At 42.5% G+C, this 23,869-nt stretch overlaps 1 protein-coding gene across 17 annotated transcripts in view; it reads left to right on the plus strand.

Moving 5' to 3' along the window:
* Nucleotides 1–23,869, plus strand: part of DST (dystonin) — a 289,028-nt gene that overhangs the window by 26,747 nt on the left and 238,412 nt on the right. For 13 of the 17 annotated variants that reach the window (XM_064707534.1, XM_064707535.1, XM_064707548.1 and 10 more), the window contains exon 4: nt 5,704–5,911. In XM_064707534.1, coding sequence (XP_064563604.1) covers nt 5,704–5,911 — 208 coding nt within the window. Of the gene's footprint in view, nt 1–5,703; nt 5,912–7,270; nt 7,384–23,869 lie in introns of those variants that run through there. The other 4 variants (XM_064707541.1, XM_064707543.1, XM_064707544.1 and 1 more) reach the window with 1 other exon arrangement.

The following is a 23,869-nucleotide window of genomic DNA, read 5'->3' on the forward strand; positions in this document are numbered from 1 at the left end:
CAGCTTTGACTAAAAATTTTCAAGAAAATTAAACCTTGGGAAGGAAATATTTGCAAGCAAACTTAAGATAAAGAAACTCAAAATGGATTTTATAAGAGAAAATCTTATCATTTAATCATTAAAACCGATGTGTGTAATTAAAAGAATATGTATTTTCAAATAGTTTAATGTTGATTAATTGCTGGATTGACTCTTCAAGTTTAGTTCTAAAACATGGATGATAGAATAAACCCCCAATGCTTATTTCCATCTTCTCCTACCTTTAGAAAGAAAGAATGTAAGTACTCTCTACAGAGCAGGTGGGTGTTGTATTGATGTTTGAAAAGCCTACCTGTTTGCAAAGACACTTTAACATAGAGCCAGACCCTGGATGATCAGGAGTTTCAGATTTAGTGTATTTGCCTTCCAGCTTTCTGCTTATTGCTTTATGACATTAAATATAAACCCAGAAACTCTGTAGTAATTTCCATATTTCCTGATAACATAGGTACTTGGACATATGGATGTCCTCTTAAGTGAGTGGCACAGAACCAAAGAAAACTATTAATTTCCTATATCTACATCTCCACTGGTGATTGTTTTAAAGTTCATCATCACTGGCTTTACATTGCTCTTGTTGGTACTTTAATTTGTGTGTGTGTTGGATTTTGATCTTTCCTGACAACATGCAGTCCCAAGGACTCACATAGCCTGATTACATACATTGGATGTTTTGTGTTCTGCGTTTCATTATCATCTACCCAGGTTAAAGTGCTAAAGATTTACTAATGGGAACATTCAGCTGCCCTAGATTTTGTCTTAAGTTTCTTAAGTTATTTTACTTTATAAGTTGATCCACTTTAATATCATTCAGTCTGGGATGTTAAAGGGCAAAAATAGTCATTCACTTTCAATTGATATTCTAAATTATTTTAAATTAAAAGGAATGTTGCTGAAACACACTGAGCAAAATCATTATTTTAGTGCTTCATTTCTGTTGATATTTATCCATTTCCTGCAATAAGTATAATAAAAGAAAAAATACATTCCAGGAATACTGAGATAGTTTAGTATAAGTGAAATATAAATAACTCATAACGAAACTGAAAATTAAATGTCAGTCAGTGTTGACCTATACTTCCCACAGCTTCCAAAAAACAGCATGAAAGGACTCACTGCAGCAGACAATCTTCTTAAAGATAAAATGTGAAAGTACAAATTATTTGATTAGAATTCAGCTGGCCAGCACAATCTCTGACGTGTCATAGGGTTGAGAAATTTTTGTAATATGAAGATAATTTGGTATCAGCCTTGCATCAGCTTTTCCCAGCTGGTTTGCCTGACCGAGTTTGAAACCTGACCTGGGCTAATGCTTCCCTCCCCCAGGAATGACAGTGTGCAGTCCCCGCTGTTCTCGATCCTTTCAGCTCCGGTTTCCAGGTGCTTTCCTGTTCTCTGGCAGTGTGCAATGCTCTACACCATTTGCCAGCTACACCATCTTCCACTCAGTCTCTATCTGATCTTCTGCAGCGCCTCACCCATGACAAACAGCAATTCTTTCCCTCCTCAGGGGAAATCATTCGGCCTTGGAACTTGGCCGAATCCCTCTAACAAGAAGTACACGAAATGCTTCTTTGAAATCACCCCCGTTACTGGAAACCAGCTCGCTTTTTCAGCGCGGCTGCCAGCCTGACTCAGGCGGCTCCTGCGAATGCCCGATGTGCGGGAGCCCGCCGGCAGCGGCAGAGGGAGCTCGGCTCTGCTCTGCGCCGCTCCGGGACTGGTGAGCGCTGTGCACCCCCGTGCGGCACCGGCACCGGCAGCGGCCGTGCAGGGATCTCCGCCGGCATCCCGCCCCTGGGTGCTGTCCGGGATCCCCGCCGGGATCCCGCCGCTGGAAGCTGCCCGGGATCCCCGCCGGCATCCCGCCGCTGGAAGCTGCCCGGGATCCCCGCCGGCATCCCGCCCCTGGGTGCTGCCCGGGATGCCCGCCGGGATCTCGCCCCTGGATGCCCCCGCTCCGCCGGAGCCGCCAGGGGCATGCAGAGAGGCCTCCGGCTGCAGGGCCCTACGGCAGGCGGAGAATAAACAGCGACAGCAACTGCGCTGTGACCTTACAGGCCTTCAAGATAAGGGCAGTCAAGTCCTGACCCTTGCTAAGTCCCTAAGAGTAGGCTAAGGAAGGATGATCAATAGTTTAGGGGATATAAAAGACACTTCACTCCTGTTGCCCCCAAAAAGCATTGTGTGTTATTAACTGATGTTTTTTGCTTGCACACAGCCATGTAATTTATACAGAAATAACCGAAGTGCCTTACATATTTTGATTTTAACAGAAAATAACAACCCCCCCCCCAGTGCTGTCCTAATGGGCCAGGAACTTTTTTCAGAGTACTACTACAGATGTTCTGTGTTATTTCCTATTTTTTAAACTGCTTAATATATTGCTCTGATAATGGAATGCTTATCTGGGACTTAGAACTCTATCATGGAAAATGAATACGCTAGAAACATAGACCCCTGTGGGATGAGTGGTACACAAACAGTGCCTGTGTGCAAAAGAGGAACAGTTACAGAATTCATATCAAAGCTCTTAATTTACTCAAGCAAAGCTCTTCAGTTTGTTATAAACACCTTTGGAGCAGCAAAGTAAATATAACTAGGTGTTCAATATCTCTGTGGACACGTTACTCAGAAGCATCTCCATGCTAAATAAGAAAGTAGACTGTCATTAAGTCAGAAGTTGACATTTCTTATTGTTTTCCAGATTTTGTTGTTATGAAAAATTCCTTTCTAAACTTCCTACATTGCTCTGAAAATGAAACAACATGGTAATTGAAGAGTTAAAAAGCTAAAGTGGGTTTTGATTATTCATTTGGTACTGCATGTATCAATTAAGGTAGGACAACCTAAAAGCAGATAGCTAATTGTAATACACACAGATGCTAAAGACTGCTCAATCAGTGCCTGTTCATTTTGATTCTCATAAAATATGAGTGGAGTCTTCTCACACAGCTTATCTTCCAGTATTGTAGCAGAGCAGACTAAAAGGCAGATTCCTTTTCCCTAAAAGTGACATCTCAGTAGACTGATGGTGCAAAATGAACAACCACTCAACAGTGCTTTTGGCTTCTACAGGTAGGAGGAGATGTTATGAAATATAATAATGGGCTGTGAAGGCCTCTTTTGAAAAAAGGAAACCCTAATGGATAAAATTTATAGCTTACTTTCGAAAATAAATCTGAGAGTTGAGAGATCTTTCCCCAAAACTTCAATAGCAATTGCTATTGTACTTTGTTCTTGCATATTTCAAGCTGCTACATAAATACTTACAAACTATTGCTATAGCACTTCACAATACTGTGTTTGGTCTCTTTCAAACTTTCATATTATAAGCAAGAAATGCAGAAGGTGAAAAAGATGGAAGTCAGAATCTGTCTCTGTGGGTCTGTGTGATCCAGAGGTACTGAGGGTTGCCAAAAGAAGGTGCAGGCCTGAAGCAGGATGTTCAGAACGGGGATTAAAGGCAACACTTTCTCTTCTGTGGCAAAATCTGGGGCTAAGGACAGGCTCAAGGAACCTAATCCCTGACTAAGCACATGAGAGGCCCTGGTAGCCCCAGCTGGAACAGCAAAGTGCCCTGCAGCAACCTGAGCACTTGCAGCTCTTATCAGGAAGACACCTATATGTGACCATCCTGCTTTATGAGATCCAGTTTTAGTTTATTATACAAACTGAGTGCCAAATAGTCTCTGCACTAAAACTAATTATGAAGGAAATCTGAGCTGGTATCAGACATCTCATGTTTCTGTTCTTCTGCACTTGCCTTTTGCTCTCTCTACATCACAATACAGTGAACAAGAATTCAGTTAATTGGTTTTATGTATTCACTCCCTCCCTCACAACTCACACATTTCAAACTTCACCATGGAGTACTCTACAAGGAGAAAAGAGAGTTGGGATAGAAGTGAAGAGGATAAAACACTAATAGAAGGAAAAACACTAATAGATGCAAAAAACCACTAATAAGTGATCTCTTATTATAACAGATTATTTACTATATATTATTTTTTAATTTTATGCAGAGCAAAGTGTGCATCATGTTGTTTCTCTGGATTATGCAGATTCTGAGTTTTAAATGGGTAAAATACCCCCCATGACAGCTGACAGTAAAAAAACATAAATGAGACAACAATAATACATTTCATCATATCTCAATCACTGTAAAATTTTTTTCTTCAAGAAAAGGTACCCTTTAGTAAAAAATAAAATTGAGAAAAGGGTTGCAATACAAGCCTAAAATACTATCTGGCTTAATATCAAATCTGGACTCTAGAATGGTTGAATGGGGCTGTTGCTGTGTAACAAAATATGCTGGTTTTTAACTGAAAGGGGGCAGGTTTAGATTAGATATAAGGAAGTAATCCTTCACTGTAAGTTCCAGTGAGGCACTGGAACGGGTTGCCCAGAGAAGCTGTGGAAGTGCTCAAGGCCAGGTTGGATGGGGCTTTGTGCAACCTGGTCTAGTGGAAGGTGTCCCTGCCCGCAGCAAGGGGGTTGGAAGTAGTTGCTCTTTAAAGGTCTCTTCCAACTCAAGCAATTATGTGAGCCCATGATTCTACTGCACCTGCAAAAGTTGACAACAGCACACACCTAAAACTTAAAATAATTGGATAAGCATCAGGTTGCACTTTTGAAAGGGGCTGTAACAGTAGCTCCCACATGAAATGACAAATCACACCCATCATTTTCTTGTGTTGTGCCTTGGAGAAACCACAAATCCCTTCAATCTGAAGTTACAGAGTAAAAGTAATAGCACGTTGCTGTCCGTTGTGCCCTGATAACGTGTTTAATGATGTACCTTAAATTTCAACACGGTGCCGAACTGTTCACACACCTCCGTTTCCCACTTTACATAAACAGGGAAGCCAGACATGGCAGCAGTCCTCTCCCTGCATCAGTGTTTATTTACGTTTCCGGAAGAGCTCTTTTTTGAGTAGCTGGGAAGCCTAAAAGTGGATACAGTTTATACACCGAGATGAGTAGTTTGTTTGCCGAAATCGTCTGACAAGTGCGACTTAAGGCTGCCCGTCGTGCCCTGCGGCCCGGAGGGGCTGCTCTGGGGCATCGTGTTCCTTCGTTCCTTCCCTCCGCGGCTCCGTCCCGTTAGCCGGCCTCGCCCCGCGTTGGGCAGCGGGGGCAGGGGGAGCCCGGGCCGGTGATGAATGGAGAGCCCGCCTCGGCTCCCGGCGGGCCGGGGTCCGTCCCGGGGGCGGATTTACCAGTAGCTCGGTGATGGCAAATCTTCCCCTTGTCCTGGCGGGGGAGCCAAAAGCCTTCGATCTGTAGCCGGGAAGGTTGGTGGCTTTTTTTTTTTTTTTTCTGCTGTTGTTGCTGCTGGGTTTATTGTTGGGGAAGTGGGAGGCTCATTTGCGAGCTGGTTGCCCAGCCGCAGGCCACGGCTCTAGCCCGACATCCCTCCAAATGCACTCCCGCTAAAGACCGGCTATTTTTTGGGGGATCACCCTCGGCACGCCGCGCACGCACCCTTTCCCCCCTCTACATTCACACCAATGGTGAGCGGCGGCCCTCTCCCCTATCCTCCTTTTCCCGTGAGATGCTTTTCCACGCCACGCGGGGCGGGTATTCGCCGGCGCCACCTGAGGCCCTTCGTCCCGAGCTGCTCCCCAAGCACCCTGTCTGTCTGTCTGTCTCCCCGTGCAGAGCTCCGGCAACGCGTCCTACCGATGCTCCATGTCGTCCTCCGCCGATTTCTCCGACGAGGAGGACTTCAGCCAGAGGTCGGGGACGGTGTCGCCGGCGCCGGGGGACACGCTGCCCTGGAACCTGCCCAAACACGAGCGGTCCAAGCGGAAGATCCAGGGCGGCTCGGTGCTGGACCCCGCCGAGCGGGCCGTGCTGCGCATCGCCGGTAAGGCGCGGCCGGGGGCGGCAGGGCAGGGGGCGGCCGGGGGCACAGGGACCCCCGTCCTTCTCTTTCCGAGCGCGGCCCCGCCGGGCGGTGACTAAGCTCTTTAGCCGCCTTTTCCGGCTGGGTGAACTGATGCGTGTGGAAGGCGAGCCGAAACACGCGCAGGTGCGCCCATTAAACTTTCATGCGAAAAAGCATCAGCGGCCGGGGGCTGCAGCCGCGGCGGGGGCGGCTCAGCGGGGCCGCCGCTTTTTTCGGCCCACAAGGCCGAGGCAGCCCCCGGCCGCCCTGGCTGGAGGCGCCGCGGGACCGCCCGCAGCGCGGAGAGAGGCCGCGGCGGCCGATGATGCTCCGTGAGGGGCGGGGGACCAGCGCCGGGCTTTGTCCGCTCGGGGTGGACGGGGACCGGAGCGGAGCCGCCCCGGTGTGCCGGAGGCGCCAAAGGGCTCTGGTCCGCGGCCCAGCGACAATTGATGTCGAAAATAGGGCGGAGGTCCGCATCACCCTGGCGAAAGCTGGAAAACGCCTGTAAATGAGTCTCAGAAAGATGAGGCGGTCCCCAGTGCTCCCCGGGGACACCGCTGTTGTTCTCCCCAACCACCCCGATTATATGCGCGTCTCCATGTGTCCCTGCCGGGACACCATTTCCCAGGGTAACCATTCCTAGCGGCGCTATTAGCGGGGGCAGCGCTGCGGAGCCGGGCTCCCAGCAGCCGCAGGATGCAGCCGCGATTGGGGCGTTGCGGAGCCGGCCCGGCCGCCCGCGGATCCCTGCGGGCAGGGTGCGCAGGACGGGGCAGCGGCGGGCCGGGCCAGGGCAGCAGGGAGTGCAGCGGAGCGGGGTCAGCGCCGGGGGACAGCGGGGGGACGCAGGCGCGGCGGTGACACCTGCGGCAGGGCCGCTCCCGCCGCGCCGGGACTGCGGGAGCTCCCGGCCCCGCCGGCTGCCGGCCTGGGGTCCCTCCCCGCTCGGTCCCTGCCCGAGAGTGCAGTGTCCCCACCGGCGCAGTCAGCGCTGCAGGCGTCGCGTCGCGTCGCGTCCCCGCCCCGGCAGCCGCCACCCTCCTCGTCTAGGGGGAGGCGGCGGTGGAGCCGCCGGCCCCGCGGGCGGTGCCTCGGCCATGGGGCTGGAGCCGGGGGCTGCGGCGGGAGGCCGGGCTGGTGCCGCCCCTCCGCGCTCCGAGGGGCGGCTGCCGAAACCCGAGCGAGCGAGCGGCCGCCCGCGGGGGCGTTCCCTCGGCCGGGCTGGCAGCGCCGCCCCCCGGCCGCCCCCGCCCGCCGCTGCCGGGGCTTTTCTTGTGCCATCCCCGAGGCTGCCGGCCGCCCCGAGCTGCACCGGCGGGCAGCGCTGGGCTGGGCTGGGCTGGGCGAGCTGCTGGCCATGGCTGGCTACCTCTCCCCCGGCGCCTATTTCTACGCCGAGGAGCAGGAGTACCTGCAGGCTTACGAGGATGTCCTAGAGAGATACAAAGGTAGGGCAGCGCTCCCCGCCCGGCCGCTCTCCTGCCACGCCGGGTGTGGCGACTGCGGAGCCGGGAGGCGCTGGGGCCAGGTGGGGGGCATGGATGGCCCCGCGTCCCTGCGAGGGTCTGTCTGGGGACAAGGGACGTGGGCGGCGTGAGCGATGGATATAAATACCGTGTCACCTCACCAGTGTGTGACAGGCGCTCTCGCGTGTTTAAAAGTCGCTTTTTTGAGTGCGGTACGGACACGGGGATTTATGTCTCGATGTGCATTCATATTTAAAGCTTCGGTTTATTTTTTACCTATTTGTTTATTTATTTGGGGTTTTTTTGGGCCAGGGCAAGGAATTAGCTTAGTTCGTGTAGCGCCTGAGTCTTTTTTTATCGAATACAGAAAAATAAGGAAAAAGGCATTTATCAGGGTGAAGATGTATGCAGCTAAATTAATCCTGCTAGAAATGTAAATTGCATTGATTTCTTAAGGATATCGGGATAGAAGGGTTGGTTTGGATGATTCACTGCTGTTTTTCAGTACATTTGCTGGTACTAAATCTGAAGCTTATCAAAAGTGTTACAGCTCTGATTTTAATCCAAGTGCGAAATGGATGGAGTTAACTGTTCACACTGAACCTTCATCCCTGAAACAGTTTTTACAGCATGTCACAGCATATGCTGACATTTACAGTGCTGAGTCCTTTTGTAACGTTAGGGAATAAGATGTTATGTTTCATATCTGAAGTTTTTCAGCCGTATTTTTCAATCAGTCCTGAAGATTTTTGCTAAATGGTTTCCACTGATGGGAATGGGAGTGGCATAGTTTAAGACAGCTTGATTTGAAGATACTGATAATTGATTTTATTTATTTTGTGTTGTTAGTAGCAGTATTTTGAATAATAAACCCTCAACAGATGGTTATTTTGACTATGAGAACTTGTTGGGTCTGTGTGTACTTTATACTGGTGTCACTTGCAATTTCATGTGTCATTAGCAGTATTGACTAATGACTCCTTTGTGTCTGTTGCCCATTGTGTCAATGCAGCAATGGAGCATGTGCACCATTTCTGTTCTCAAATGCATTAGTGCATTTTGGTTGAGAAATAATTACCATTTGGTGATTGTCATCATCTTCAAAACCGTGTCTTTATTCCATTCTCTCATTTTTCTTAAGTCCTATAAGTCCTTATATGAAGCCTATCTGATTTGTGCAAAATTTTGGAGCTAGTAGGCTGGTTACTTTTTAAATAAACACTGAGAAAGCTTGTTTTTCTGCTTTGGATCACCTTTTATTTCCTGCTAGAATTAGGTTTAATAAGGTTTCTTCTCATACCAATTACTTGCTTAGAAAGCAAGGGAAATCTCTTTCTCTCTGGGAAAGAGATTAGGCCCAATTTCCCCTATTTCAATGGGTGTTTTATCAGGAATGGGACTGAAAGGTCTGGTTTTAATAGGTTGGGGAACAATAGGATTTTAATTAAATAAACTCTGAAAGCTAATTTACATCTCTGTAAGAAATAAACCACTTTTGAAAGTATTTGAGTATATCTTATTGTGGGGGTAACACAAAGTCCATTCGTATGCCATTTTCAGTGACCCCTGAATCCTGAAATCATTTGGAAGGATCCAATTTCAGTTGTCTAAGTGTCATATTTTGTATATTGGTATGCTATGTTTTGCTGCTCAAGGTAGATTTTATTCAGCCATTTGGAGCAAAGGTAAAGGTTTGGCCTTGTTTTAATTAAGATGTATTGGAAATCTGGAAAGCACATTACTTTCTAAAATGTGTTTTCAAGCCAGTCATGATTTCCCATTCGAGTCCCAGTAGTATGACTTCACTACAGCGATTGTTGTCCTGATGACTTGCTATGGGGGCTGATCTAATCAGAAAAGAATTGCTACAATATAGGCTTTGAAGAGGGAGTGCCATTTCTCTGAATTTCTCAGTTTTGTAAACACCTCCTTCAGTAAATTTCTTAATCAAATGTGAACTATGTTGGCTTTGTAAGACGAGCTTCAATCTATAATTTTAATGCTGATAGGTTTTTTTTTTTTTTTTTTTTTTTTTTTTTTTTTCCTTTTTACAGTCTGCAGAATGCTTCATACTCATCTAGGCCATTATCAGGGTGCCAGATTATCTATGTCCCAGCTGTTGAGTACTGTAACTAGCAGAGTCAGCTGTACAAAATTCATTGCCTGTCTTGGAAGGCTTGGGATCATATGATGCCGCATCATTAAGATGTTCAGGCAGTTTGACTTAGGAAGATAAAAGCTGCCCTTTGTAAACATAGAAAAGTGAAATTTTACCCTTCTTCTGTTTCTGTTTCCAAAGTAGGCTGCAGATTTTGAAGATCATGCAATACCGAGTACTTTGTTGTTTTAGAAACTGAAAGCCAGATATTTGTGTGTCTCCAGATTCTGTCTGCTGATCATGTCTCTGGCTGTGACAGTAAATAATTAGGCAACTGTTTGCTAAATCTGACATACCACTGAAGTGCTGTTTGCTATGGGAGAAGAGAGTGTTGTTTTCTGATCCCTGGTCAGCTCAGTTGCTGGCTGTCAATTTGGGTTTTTTTTCCTTGATTAGTAATTATTTGGCAGTATTTCTAAAGCATTTTGATGAAGGGAAAAAAGTCACATTATCTCAGATGTTTTAGAGATCAGGTTGAATCTAACTATTTATTCAGGGGAAAAAATTGCTTCTTTGTTGGTAGCACCTCTAAGAATTCAAAGGCGACCAGAGAGTGGCAAAAAACCATCTAGTATAGTTTATCTGAAGTATTTTAGATATTTCACAGCTTGTTTAAGTAATAAGAGAAATCATACAAATATTTGTTAGTATAATTAAGATTCACCATTTTCTCAAAAATTTCTATTTGAATTCTCTGGGAGATTGTAAAGAACTTCAAAAATTATTCTTGGTGCTGTGTAAGTTACCTCACAGTTGCCTGGGAACAAAATGTAATGAAATTGTTAGCTGTAGCCTTTTTGATAAAGAAGAAAATGTGAATTGTATTTAATATATTTTTCATTTTTAAAGCATTAAATGCCATCTCTGTCATATGGCATAGAAATGCATTGTTTGGTGTCATTATTATTTGAGCATTAAATATTTGAAGATTATGATTTTAGCTGTGAGTGCAAGATGTTAATTAGATTTCCTCTGCTATAAATCTGAAGTAATAAACTGAGAATCAAGTTTATATATATAAATTTATCATCCCTCTGAAATGGTCACTCTTTAATGTGTTTTTTCACTTTAAAGTACACTTTTATTTGAATAACAGTTGGAACAAGCCTTTTCTGAAAGATTTTGGACAATTATGTAACTTGGTTGTCTCCATTTTGACATCATTTTTGCTAGGGGTGCATCTGTTAGTGACAGTATGACTGCAGTACCTGGAAAAGAGCTAATTCATGGAGTAAAGTGTTGAATAAATCATAGTTATCCAACAACATTCTTTAACTATGTAAGCCCTTGTAGTTTGAAATATAGGGTTATCTGGGCTGTGCAGAGCTTTTAATGCTGCAGATTTATACATCTATAGGAAACAGATCTATTAGAAAATTCAGCTTGGCATGAGTGCCCATAAAAAATACAGTCTTGCAGTTCAGGGACTTCATGAAATTATTGGTAATGCTAGGAAAGGTATCACACAAATCTTTTGTTTGCAGTGGGTGCCTGATTAGTGCTTCCTTTGGGTACTTTGGGCTTGCTGCATAGCCCTGGTGTCCATAGGAAGGAGAGGTAAGTCTGGGGAAGAGCAAAACTCAGGTTGAGTTGTTAAACTTTGGTACATTTTGCTTTAAAGAGATCTGTAATACTACACATTCAGCTGAAGCACAGCAAACAGCTCTGGTTCTGTATTCTGAGAACAAAGACACTGGAGATGGACGAGAGCTAGCAGGTCATCTGATGCATTTTGTTGCCTGTTTAGGGTTCAGAGACAATGTAATTTGTTCTAATGATTGATTGAGAGCAGTGTCAAGTAAAGCTGTTCTGACATTGGGCACAGGTTTTGAATTAAGATAGAAACAATAGATGCCTGTTGTCCAGCTCCTTTGAGCTGGCGTCAAGAAGGGAGCATTTGCACAGAATGATTTTTATACATCTGAAAATGAATTTTAGGATTTTGGAGGCTCCTAAATGTGTTAGGTATCAGATTTAGTCCAGGGATATTATTCTTTAGAGGTGATCATAGAGCAAAGATAGTAGGGGCCATGATAGATGCTTCTGGCTCTGGAATATGTGAATTTCTGAATTTCCTTATTTATGCTTTGAAGTTGGGGAGTTGAATTTTTAGTCAGCAGAAATCATGCTCTTCTGGGCTCTCATCTGTGAACTAATTGGATCTTCTGCTTCAGGGTTCTGATTTTGAATGCAGCAGGAAATCCTGAAGTGAGTAATTGATTAGGTGGTTTCCACTATGGATAGTTTTCTTTGACCTCTTTTCAGGTGCTGGTAGTATCTAGCCTCTGGCCTTGGGATTGATCTTTTGTTTTCTTTTTTTTTTTAATGGCAAAGTTATTTTGGCTGACTGTTGGGCACGTGTGGATTATGCAGCTGCATGTCACCTAATCCTTTCTTTGCCACCATGCCAGTCTTCAGCAAGACAGCCCTGTTGTTTCCCATATTCCTAGCACATTTCTTTCAGCAGGTTACCCTCCTGGGATGGAAGAATTGTAGCCAACAGAAAATGTCTTCAATTAGGGATGGAAACATAATAGCTTTTGTGCTGTCTGAAGTTGGGCAAAAAGTTAATGGTCAACTTGGGCCACCTAAAATGTAAAACCTGAAGTTTTATTCTGTTTCAACATTCCTCCTTATTTAAAGCAGAAGTTATGACTTTTAAAGGGCTTGGAGATGGGATATTTCCTTGAGTACATTAATCTTAAATATGAACCAGGTCTTGCTGATTTGACTTGTTTGAGGTGTTCACTTGAGCTAAAGGGAAGAGGTCTTGGAGTGAAATAGAAAGAACCTGAATGTTGGGCAATTCAGTGAGATTTGTTTGTATAAAGGCCTTGAGATTTGGGCAACATTTTCTGAAGCTGAGTTTGATGGGATACATAAACTGTGGCAACTTCTCCGTGATTTTAATAGATACCTGTTGGGTGGACTAAGGCAGACAGAATTTGCCATTGATTCAAATATCTTTTATATGTGAATTGGAGAAGACATCAAAGGTCTGCTTCTTTGCTTTTCTGCTACTTCCCAATTCCCATTGAGTCAGCAATACCTTTTAAGTAGAACTCATAGGAATATTCCATAATTCTTTTTTTAGGATGAAAACCAAGAGATGGTCAGGTATGAGGGGAGGAAAAAAGGAAAATGAACTTCAGTCACTATGGAGTTGAAAGGTTTATTTTGTCTCAATCTATATTTCTGGTTGAGATGTTAGTAATTGTTTTCTGTGATCAACTTGACTAATTTCTAGTGTTATTTTACTTGAAAACCAGATTATGCTTTATTATTATTCCTTTATGCTTAAAACAAGCCTGATTTGAGGAATTTATTCCACCATTTCAACATGTATTTGGAATGAACTACTTTGTAAAATAAAAATGGGCTTATTCATATACTTGAATTTAAGTGCAAGTATTTTATAAGTTCAGGCTTAAAATAATAACATTTTGTAAATGTCAGATATGAATGCAGCTTATTGCTGCATGCCTGAAATGTTTCCCATAAAACATCATTAAAGCCGTTTAATTTAACAAAGCCTTGTTTTTCTGTAGTGGGTGAAAATATTCATGTACTGAATGCATCCAGTCAGCCCAGCTTTCAAACAGGTGAAACAATGCTTACAAAGACACTTCAGTCTGCTGGTCAAATCCTGAAGGGCATGTTAATGGCCACATCTTACAAGCTGATCTGTGTAGGCAGACTCGGTGCTTTTGTGGTGGAAAGAGTGGTGTTGGAAACCCATCCACCCACACAAGGCTCTTCAAGACTGGGGCCCAAGTAATAGCTGAGCCTTTGATAAGGGATATTCCTCCTAAAGTCAGGCCTCTTGTAGGCAATTCCAATTTGGCTGTAGCTGCATTAAAAGCAAGTCAGCGTGGCTCCAGATTTAATTTTATTTTACCTGGTGAGTACATCATTTTGCTGTGGAGTGTTAATCTAAGAATTCCTTGGATTTTGTACAAGATGAAAATAGCTGCCAATAAATCTGTGAAAGGGTGAAGATTCTAGGCAAATATATTGAGGGTTAAATTCTGCACCTTGCAATCACACAATTAGTGTAGCTATTTCTGTAGGACAAGGAGGATTAGGTCTCTGATGGGCTTTCCAGTGCCATAGGCCAAAATCTGCTGTTGATTACAGCCACATGGCCCTTTTGAACTTGGTTTGCTTTTAAACATATCTTCATTGTTCAGTTTCATAGTTAATATGTAAAATTACAGTATTTAATGATGTGTTCTGCAATGCATATAAATACAGATCAGCAGTTAAGTGGGGTTCATAACCTAATTGTGTTGGAAAGCTAAATTAGGTTTGCCTGAGGTTCAGGTATCCAGCTATCTGACAGCTATGACACTTGGCACCACGTGGATCTAAAATTAGTAGAGCTCTTCTATACTGGGATTAGAGAGATGTGTGTATGTTTTAGTTCACAAAATGGGTAAAAGTCTGACTTTGTATGCAGCTTTCAGAGGCATGGTTTGGGCGTTTTGCAGGTGAGACTGTGGGTGAACAGAGAAGTTCCAGAAAGTCTCTTGCTGGGTACTGAAATGGATATCCTGTCAAAGTCTGCTCATGGACTTTGCTTCTGCCTGCTCAGATTACCCTCTGTGTGCTCCTCATGTGACAAGTCTCCTAGGCACAGTAGAAGCAACATTAGAAAATGAGTGTAATCATCTGGACAGACATTTTGCAGTAATATTAATGATAAAGCATCCTGAACTGTTCAAGCAAAAGAGCTTTTTTGAAAGAGAAATGGCACTTTCAGTGCTGCGGTTTTTATTCCAACAAAACTTCTGTTAATTTTGGTGGGAGTCAGGAACTTAGCTATTGATGTTTATAAATATTTAATGCTTTAAATTACTTTGCCTTTAGATAAATTTTTAATTTTGAGATAAAGGGTTTACATTACATCCTAGGAGTTAGGAAATGACTAGAGCACTTGTCTGGAGAAGCCACTGCTGTGTAGTTGTATGTAACTTCTGGGAATAAGGTATTATTGCTAAGGTAGTTCTGGTTTCAGAGTAGGATATTTTCAAAAGAACATAGAGCAATGTGATTGCAAGTCCCAATAACCTTTATTAGCAGTTGGGCTCCTCCCTGCTATTTGTGCCTTGGAAGTTTTCCTGTGGTGGCTATATGTTCATTATTGAGATCATAACCTGATGTTGGAAACAATTCATAATACCATGTATCACAGAGCAGTTCTGCATTTAAAATTCCATTTTTGAAATGTTTTAAATATGAAGTCTTCTCTGGAGAAAAAGTAATCCTAATTTTTAGAAAGAAAGTTGATTTATTAATTAAAAAGGACAAACATTTCAAACATTCTGAAATTTTCTTCATAGAGCGGACTTGTAAGGCTTTATGCCTTTTACTCTCTTAATTTTTTACAAAGCAGTTGCTGAGAAAAATTTGTTGTGGTTTTGAGTAGATTTTCATTTTGCTCTGCTGGAAATTTTTTGTCTACCTCCAGTTTACACTGGAGTTAAAGCAGCCTTTGGCTGAGTATCTCTTTAAAGCAGAGAACAGACACAGATGAGCCACAGGAAGAAAGCCAAAGTTGATTAGGTCCCTTGATGAAATTACCTTATAATTTTACCATGCTCAACCGGATACTTTTGCACTGTTTTTTTTTTCAATATTTTAAAATAGAGTCCTTGTTAACAAAGTCCATATAGTTCTTGTGAGGCCAGATCTATCCTACCTCTGAGAATATTCACTCAAATTCTCATTTTCTGCTGTTGCAAATTGTATTAAATGAAATCACATTGGTTCTTGCAGACCTTGTATGTTTCTACTTAAACTGTACAATTATTTTTGCTTTCTCATGGATATACATTTCCTTTAGATCTTGGATTACACTGAGTCCAGCCATCCAACATGCTGTTTAAAGTGGGTGTATGGTAGGACTGAGCAGCATCAAACAGTTATAATCTAATTTATAAAAATTATATTAGTATCCTAGAAACAATACATGTTTATGCCTTGATATTTTGACTATCATACTGAAGCATTTTTTTGCTTTGGGAATAACATAATACTCAGGAGAATTTCAAGAATTAGGTTTACGCTTTGAGAACTTGTGTGTCTCTCCAATAATTTGCAATTTAATACCAAAAATAAGGATTTGGTTAAATAACAATGGCAAGTGGGTGATCATCTTTATTCTAAGCTTGAAATGTCCTCTGAATTTGGTGCCTAGATTTTTGTAGCCATTTTAGTGGCAACGCTGTGAATCATCTGTTGTAGGTCTGAGTGTGTGACTAAATTGTTGATGGATCTTTGTATAATTTGTTCTGGATACTGTTTTTTTTTTTTTTTTTTTTTCTCTTGGCATTTCCTCATCTCATACACTTTGAGTCTACTCACTTCTGACCTTTGATCATTTGGCTTTTTTTTGAGAATACTTCTTCATTGGAGCCTGGGTGAAGCTTTTGGTTTTTTTTAAAGACTTAGTTCCTAGCATCTGGAAGACCTTCTACCTTTGGTTCCCCTTGCTTCTTTCCTTCACTATCTTTTAAGTTAAATTTTAGCTGTGGGTTGGATTCCTTGCGGGCCTGCAGGCAGAAGATGGGTTTCCTTTGAGATGTTGAATTGTACATCCTCATCAGGCTGGTCCCTTCCCTCTCATGGTGGAAAAGGAGAACTCCTCTATTCCGTTCTCCTTCTGCTGCCACTGCACAGAGAGCACTCGAGCACTGGCTCTGGTCTAGGCAGCAGTATGGGCTTCACTCCCTGAGCTGTAGTTAAAGCTGTTGAGGCATCTTTGAGCTTTTCTTTGTCATAATGAAATGTAAAAAACTGTGTGCGTTGAACGAGATTTCTCAGACTATGTGGCCACGTGCTGGTTCCTGCTGTGAACTTGAGTTCCTGGAGTCAGGATCAAGCCTGACTGGAACTTGAGTGTCAGGTCATGCACTGATGTGCTCCTGTCCTACTGTGAGAGAAATTCAAGGCTGGTTTAATCCCTGTCAGGGAAAGTGCAGAGAGAGGGAACACCACCAAGCAGACAGACAGATCACCTCTGAAATGTTTCCTTTGCTCCTGGATTCAGGACTCTGACTGGCACCTGGATGTGTGAGCACTGCTGCTCAGGATGAGAGAGGCAGTCTGGCTTTGCACTGCCTGTGAAAGCAAATGCTCCACCCAGCTGTTAATTATGAGATACACCAAGATGTTTTCTGTATCTTAACTGCATTTGAAACGCCAAAGATTTGTTTTCCATGTGTTGGCTTAATTACTTGGCTAATAAATAATTTTAGTTGGATTTATTTGCTTTTTTTCTTCTGCGTAAATAAAGAGATGATCACAGTATTTGTCTTGATGACTAACAGTTATTATTGACCAAGATGCTATATGAAATAATGGAGTCTGCTTGCAATTTGATTTTTGTCAGTGTAGCAGCAGGGAGTCTTATTAACATTTTTGTATTTTCATAATTTTTTTTCAGGTAAAATATTTTTACTTCAATATTTCAAGATTAAAACTCTCAGGATCTACAAGTTCTTTCTGTGCCTTGGTACTAAAGCATTTAATGGCTCTACATATTTTTTGGTGCTTCTACTATTGATGTACTTTGTGATGTGAGTGTGATTGAATGTAGTACTTTTGTTACTTTACTGTTTTATGTAGTATATCTTTGATGTGAATTTAAGAATTCCCTTTGATTTTTTTTTTCTTTTAGGTAGTTCTCAAATACCTAGTATAAGATTTATTGATTTGTATGCAGTTAACAGACAATTTTCCACTGATAGTTTTGGTAGTTCAGAGATGCTTACATTCTGTTTTTAATTTTGTTGTTTTTTTTTTTTTAAACTTTTTATTTTAATCGTATTTCCTATCTTGCCATTTCTAATTATTGTCCTAGTTTCAGTAAGTGAGTCTGAGTCTTAACATTTTGGAGTTCTCCCAATCTGAACACATTGGTGTCATTAGACAAGACTGGTTTTGTTTGCTGCCTTCTCCCGCTCTGTAGTAAATGTACAATACATTGTTGACTTCTGGAAAACCACACATTTTCTCGTGTTGGAAGACAGTCAAGATTCAAGAATTTATTGTTCTGTAAGTAATTTTTCAGGCTACAAAAGTATTGTACCCTGTATACTTATTGATTTTAGTTAGCTTTTGTAAATATGAGTCAAATTTCCTTGTATTTATATGTATACACACACACACATATATATATACAGCCATACACATAGCTGGTTTCTTTTTAACTCAGAGGAAATCAAACAATTATGGAGGAATTTTATTTATTGTCACAGAAATTATGAAAACAGGCTGCTCAGGGAAGTTGTGGAATCCCTCAAGGAATTCAAAAGACATGTAGATGTGGCACTCGGGGACATGGTTCAGTGTTAGTTTTGAGTTTGATCTTAGTGATTTTGGAGTTCTTTTCCATTTCATTACAGAACATTACATTATATTACATTACATTTCATCACAATTTTCCATTAGGAGTATTGTTCCCAGTACTTAAGGTTTGTTTTTCTGTTTCAATTTGCGCTTTCCAGTTACTCTTGGTGGAACTGATTAAAGCTACACCAGTAATCACTCAAGCTTTTTCATTTATTTCTTATGAATTATCTGGATAACAGTGATCTGATTTTTAGTGTAGGTTTTTGTTGTTGGTTTTTTTTTCCCTCTGATACCCTAAGTCCACGCTGAGTTAGTTGGTAGTAGATGGCTATGTATGCTGCTTTTTGGTGAATAGTGTTTAAGTTTTATTTAAGTAATTTATTATGTATATATTTATGTATATAATTATAATTTATATAATTATGTATATATTTAAGTAATTTATTCTTTGAGACTTTTTCCTGTGATGAAACTTAGTAATTTTTCTGTAAAGGAGGCTCTGGGGAAAGGAAAAACCTATTGTTGTCTTAAAGCCTAGGTCCTTTCTCTAAAGAATTCATTCAGATACTAAGCCTTTGCAGTGGCTTGTCTATTCTCACCACTTCCCTGATTCTGATAATCTGTGAACACGTGTGTTATTGTCTGATTTTGTATTATGATTCTTATTTACTTTTGTTAGTTACTAAGTCTGCTGCTTTTTTAATCCTGATTTTTTCCCACCATTGTTTGGTTAGGGCTTCTATCTGAATAAGAATTTTGCTATGCCAGAAAGTTTTCTTGCAGCATGTGCCTGTTTACTTGGTGGCACTGGACATTTAGTCTACTAGCCTTCTGGTACCAGAGTAAATTGTACTCCCTAACATTGGGAGGGAACAATCTCTTTCTTTTTAAAAAAATTACTTTAGAACTTCCCTCCATCACCTCACAATATCTGTGGTACATCTAACAAATGGGAAAATTTAGGAAGTAAGGGCACGTGTATATTGTAAAGCAAAAATTTCCCTTAGTACCTAATGTTTTCTCATTTTATCCTGTTATGTTTTTTTCAATGTAGCTTTGGTTTCAATGTCTCCTGCTTCTATGTGACTTACCAGTTATGCTTTACTCTGTTTTATAACTATAAATCTTGGTCATTTAAAGATACTATTACGGGCCTTTTTAAAATTCAACATAATTTTGACATTTGAAATCTTAACTGCATTAAGATTTTTCACTGTTTGGTAGCTACGTGTTGATCTTCTAAAATTTCTCTAAAACTTGAACAAGAAGACATATGGAGTAAAATCCTCTCTGTTAAATGCTAGTCATCCCCAGTCTTGCCCAAAATACTGACAGTACATTGTGTCACATTGCAGATAAATATCTTGTTAAATTATATCTTGAGACAACTGATCAAAGCAAAGACTGAATCATGATTTCAAGATTTAACCTTTTTAAATTAGCAGTATTGGGTTTTTTGTGATTTGGAAGGCACGAGTGACATTTTTATTAACTTCAGTAAGTACATATTTATATCTGCCTCTTCTCCCAATTGTCTTGCCCATGCTGAAGGTTTCCTGATGGACACTGTCGGCTGCTTTGTGAAGGGTGGGAGCTTTCATGATCTGGTTCTTCCTGTGAGTTTGTAAACAGGAATCTTCATATGTCAGTTGCTGCTGATATTTTTAGTATGGCAACAGTTTTATCTGCAAGTGGAGCATTTTATCTCACATGCTGGGCTTTTTACATCAGGGTAAAGCTATTTTCATGTTTAAATTGGTATCACAGTTGCTGTTAGTGTTGGTTTTGGTAATGGGCTTGAGTGTCCCAGCCCACTCCACTGGGCTCCCCCAGTGTCCCACAGTCTGGGAATGGCCCTCCAGTGATTCCACAGCAGGGCTGGTCCCCACAGCCTGGCCCTGCTGAGTTCCCCCGGTGGGCCCATGGCCTGGCTCAGCCTCAGTCCATGCCCAGGGAGGCTCCCAGTGCCTGGAGCTGCCCTGGTGTCCTGGCTGGGGGGGTGGGGTGGGCTCTGGCTGCCAGACCTTGCCCTGCTGCGCCTCCATAAGAAGCACCCACCACCCCCAGCACCATGACTGTTCTGTGCAGGCCCATCTTCTGCTTCTCCTATATGTTTGTCAATGGTATATAATTTATTAGTTAGTAGTTTTATCCTCTTTCCTGGCCTCACGGTATGGTGACCTTTCCTATTAGAGTGTAGTTTACACCTGCCTGGCTTTCTGTACCTTCCTGGCAGGCTGTGTTATATCCCATCCTGTTTAGTGTGCTGCCATTGTGTGATGACTTGACAGAAAGATTAAATGTATGCTTGAACATAATGGCTTTTATTATATTCATTAGCAGTGTTTAATTACTTTAACCTAACAACCCAGTGACTAGCCATAGAACAGGTTCATTGCACAACTTAAAAGTTTCTAAAATGTGACTTAAACAAGACACTAAGGAGGTGAGAGGCACTCCCTTAGGCCCTAGGAGAGGCTCACACTTTATACATAGGTATTGCTAGTTGGAAGCATAATTAGTGTTTGGAAAATACTGTGATTCTTGTAAGAAATGCTCTGGAGTGTGTTGCTATGCTGATTTAATGCCCAGCCCTCAGGCCGCCCAGTGTACAGAAAGCTCCTTTGTCTGCTGCAGCCAGGAAATGAAGTCTGAGAGGTACTAAAGCCTTAGTGCAAACTCAGTGATGTCTGGCAGTATGGGCATGTGTAACAAAACTATATAGAAGACAAAGGACAAAATCCAGTCCTAAATCCTGCCTAAGTCAGGATGTTAAATGCAGTGGTCCAGGTTAGCAGCTTTCCACCACTGCCATCTTCTTTGGCTATCTGAATTTATGAGGAGTATTAGTGTGTCTGTGTCTTCTCAGAAATACTGCCTTCCCAGAGGTGATGCTCTTGTCCTCTGCCTAGCATTCACCATATGCCAAAAATCAGATAACAAACCGCCTGAATGTCTTCTGTGGTTTGCTCAGCAGGGTAACCTAATCCAAAACTGAATGCTGCTTCTCTATGAATTTGCATAAGAATGACAATGATTTGAGTGTTTGAGAGTTAGGAGTATTTTTAGGCCTCTCTGAGCAGGAAGAGTTTTGATTATCTGCAACTAGAATGGCAGGAGTATTTATTGCTATTTGGGTAGGAATATAATGATTTTCTTTTAAAGCTGAGTTACTGGGTGAACATGTAGGAGTAAAAAGGCTGAAAGGAAAGCAAGTTATAGATTAGCATACGGGAGAGAAAAGGGTAGGTTCTGGTCTTTGCCTCTAAGGTTGCTTTTTGTTTATTGTTGTTAATATCCATGAAAATTAAAAGGATAGGATGAAACACTGAGCTGTACTCTCCAATATGGCAACACTTTCCAAAGAACCAGAATTCCACTAATTTACTCCATAGTGACAACCCATATGAAAGGTAGAGCTGTCAATAAGAATATCAAGAGAGGTTATGATACTGCCTTTTGAGTATGCAACTGTCCTCATTGAAAGCACTCTCTTCTCCACTCTGTTGAGAGGATCCACACAGTGATCTGTGATAGGAAACTCTGTAAGAATTCCAGCAGAATCAGACTATGGCAGGCAGTCATTTGAAGATTTGGAAAATAACCGCGATTTCCCTTCTCCATCGCACCCTCTGTGCTGTCCTGTGGCAAAGGAAATGGGAACTCTGAGGAACTTGAGGAGCAGTGAGCACAGCCTGCCCTCCAAGGGACAGGGTGCCCAGAGTGGTGACACGGGTGGTGGTGGACACGCTGTCCCCAGGGCCCATGACCTCTGAGCAGGGCCAGCCGGGGGGGCAGTGGCTGATTCGGACCCCCCAGATGTTTTCAGGTGTGCCCAGGAGCCTTAGGACAGCTCTAAGGGCTCATGACTCTGCAGCAATGATATTTCCTTCAGCAGGGCTAATAAACACCTTGCTGCTGAATCTATTTGCACACATTGCACCACTCCTTCCCTCCCTGCCCGGTACAATGTGTTATTTCTCTCAGTGGAGAGTGGTTATTTCTAATATTGTTACATATTCCTTACATGAGGTATCTTTGCAGAGATTTCTTTGCAGCACCACGCTGCTCAGGAAGGAAAGATTGATTTGTTCAAGTGGACAAGAGATGAGTTTATTCTGTCCCTGTGGCTGCCAATATATTTCCTTGGCATGGTCTGGATAGGAACTGCTGTCTATAGCCCAGGATGTTTTAGTTTAGAGAAGGGGATCATCTGATAGAAGAGACTGAAGTATGTGTTGAAGTATGTAAGAGATTCTTGAACAGTCTCATGTAGACTTCATTACTGACAGTCCTTGACTATTTGTTTCATTGCATTTTTTTTAAAATTACACTTCAGCTTGCCACTGATAATTTTTCCACATCTTGTCCTTATGTCATGATACTAAAGCTTCCTCTAGCTGTCAAAAAGCCACTGCTGCAAGGTCATCTTGAGATCCTATGATTTCAAAATTTATGAATCTCCCCTTGCATGAATGTTGGCTTCATGACCTCGTGCCAAGTGAAATATCACTTGAGCTATTTTTGGTAGTTCTTCAGTGACAGATTTCTACCTGAGTCTCCAAGCAACAGCATTTCACCACAATCATGAAAATCCTGTGGCTCATTTCTGAATGATGAATCTAAAACCTCCCTTTTTGGAACCACATTTAGTACAGAAGAAATAAATACACGTCTAATGTTCAGAGGATTCTGATTTCTTTTACTGACTGTTGCCTCCTCTGTTTGTTTGGTATGTGGAAGCTAAGGCAGCACAGCTGTGTCTTCACAGATAGTCTTAAAGTGCATAACCTAGTTAATCCTGCCAAGATGCCAGCTGTCTGGTAACCTTTCCCTCCAGCTGAACATCAGGGCTCACTCCAGGAGACCAGTTTCTGCATCTTCCAGGATAGATGTGAAGGGGAGCAAGTGCAGCAGCAAGGTCATGTGAACTCTGAGCAGCCAAGCAATCAACACAAGCAGCACACTTTGGGCTGAGCTGCTGGATCAGATGTTCAGTTCAGGAGAACAGTGTTCGAGCTGCTCCTTGTCCAAGGCAGCTGGAATGGCTCTTCCATCTCTGTTGGAGAGGATGGTGTTGGCCAGTCATGTGCAGAGGGAGTTACAGACTCACTTGCAATGGAGTGTGAGAGTTTTGTACTCTGAAATCCAGTAAAGCCCAGGGCGCATGATCACTTCTGCCATTCAGAAATGGCCAGCCTCGCAAGCATCACGGGTTTAATGCTGCCTGTCTGCATCTGAAAGGACTGTAATTGCTGTGTGGTGTTGCAAAGGACAAGTTGCTCTAGACTAAGATAAAACAAGAGATTACAGTGCATGAGCCAGTCTGTATTAGCTGCCTCATGTGCCTGCTCATGCTCAGTGGTGAAATGGGATGTAACTAACTCTTCTTTCAGCAAGCACTGTGCTTCGAGGCACATCTGACATTTGCCTCAGAGTAACTGTGATATATCTGATATGCTCTGTGTCCCTTTGTTGCCTGACCTCACAGTACCCCACTTGTCTTGGGAAGGCATTTCCTTTTCCAGAATGCAGCAGTCAGCATGATTGGTGTTTGCCAGGATTAAAGGTAAGGAGTTCAGGACAGTCACTGCAATACTTTGAAACCTGGATTAAAAAGTTGAGGCAAAACTTGTTTTGCAGTTAGATCAATGCCAGTAAATTAGCATGACTGGGACAATTCTGTGAGACTGATGCCCACTGCCATAGAGGAGCCTTCATTCATGGTCTGAAATTCTTTTTCTCCATATTGGGCTACAGCCAAGCTCTCTTGGGAATGGTGGATGCTCACCCTGAGCTGTGCCTGAGAATTGTCTGGGAGGTGAGCAGCTGGCATGGGCTGAAAGCAAGCTAGAGATATCACCATCCAAAACTTAATAGAATGAAAGGATTTATTTCTGCTCCCCACGAACACCTGGCTGGTGTTTAATTTGCTAGTAGGGATCTAGTTGGAAA

The sequence above is a fragment of the Zonotrichia leucophrys genome, chromosome 3 (assembly GCF_028769735.1).
Source record: "Zonotrichia leucophrys gambelii isolate GWCS_2022_RI chromosome 3, RI_Zleu_2.0, whole genome shotgun sequence".
NCBI lineage: Eukaryota > Metazoa > Chordata > Aves > Passeriformes > Passerellidae > Zonotrichia > Zonotrichia leucophrys.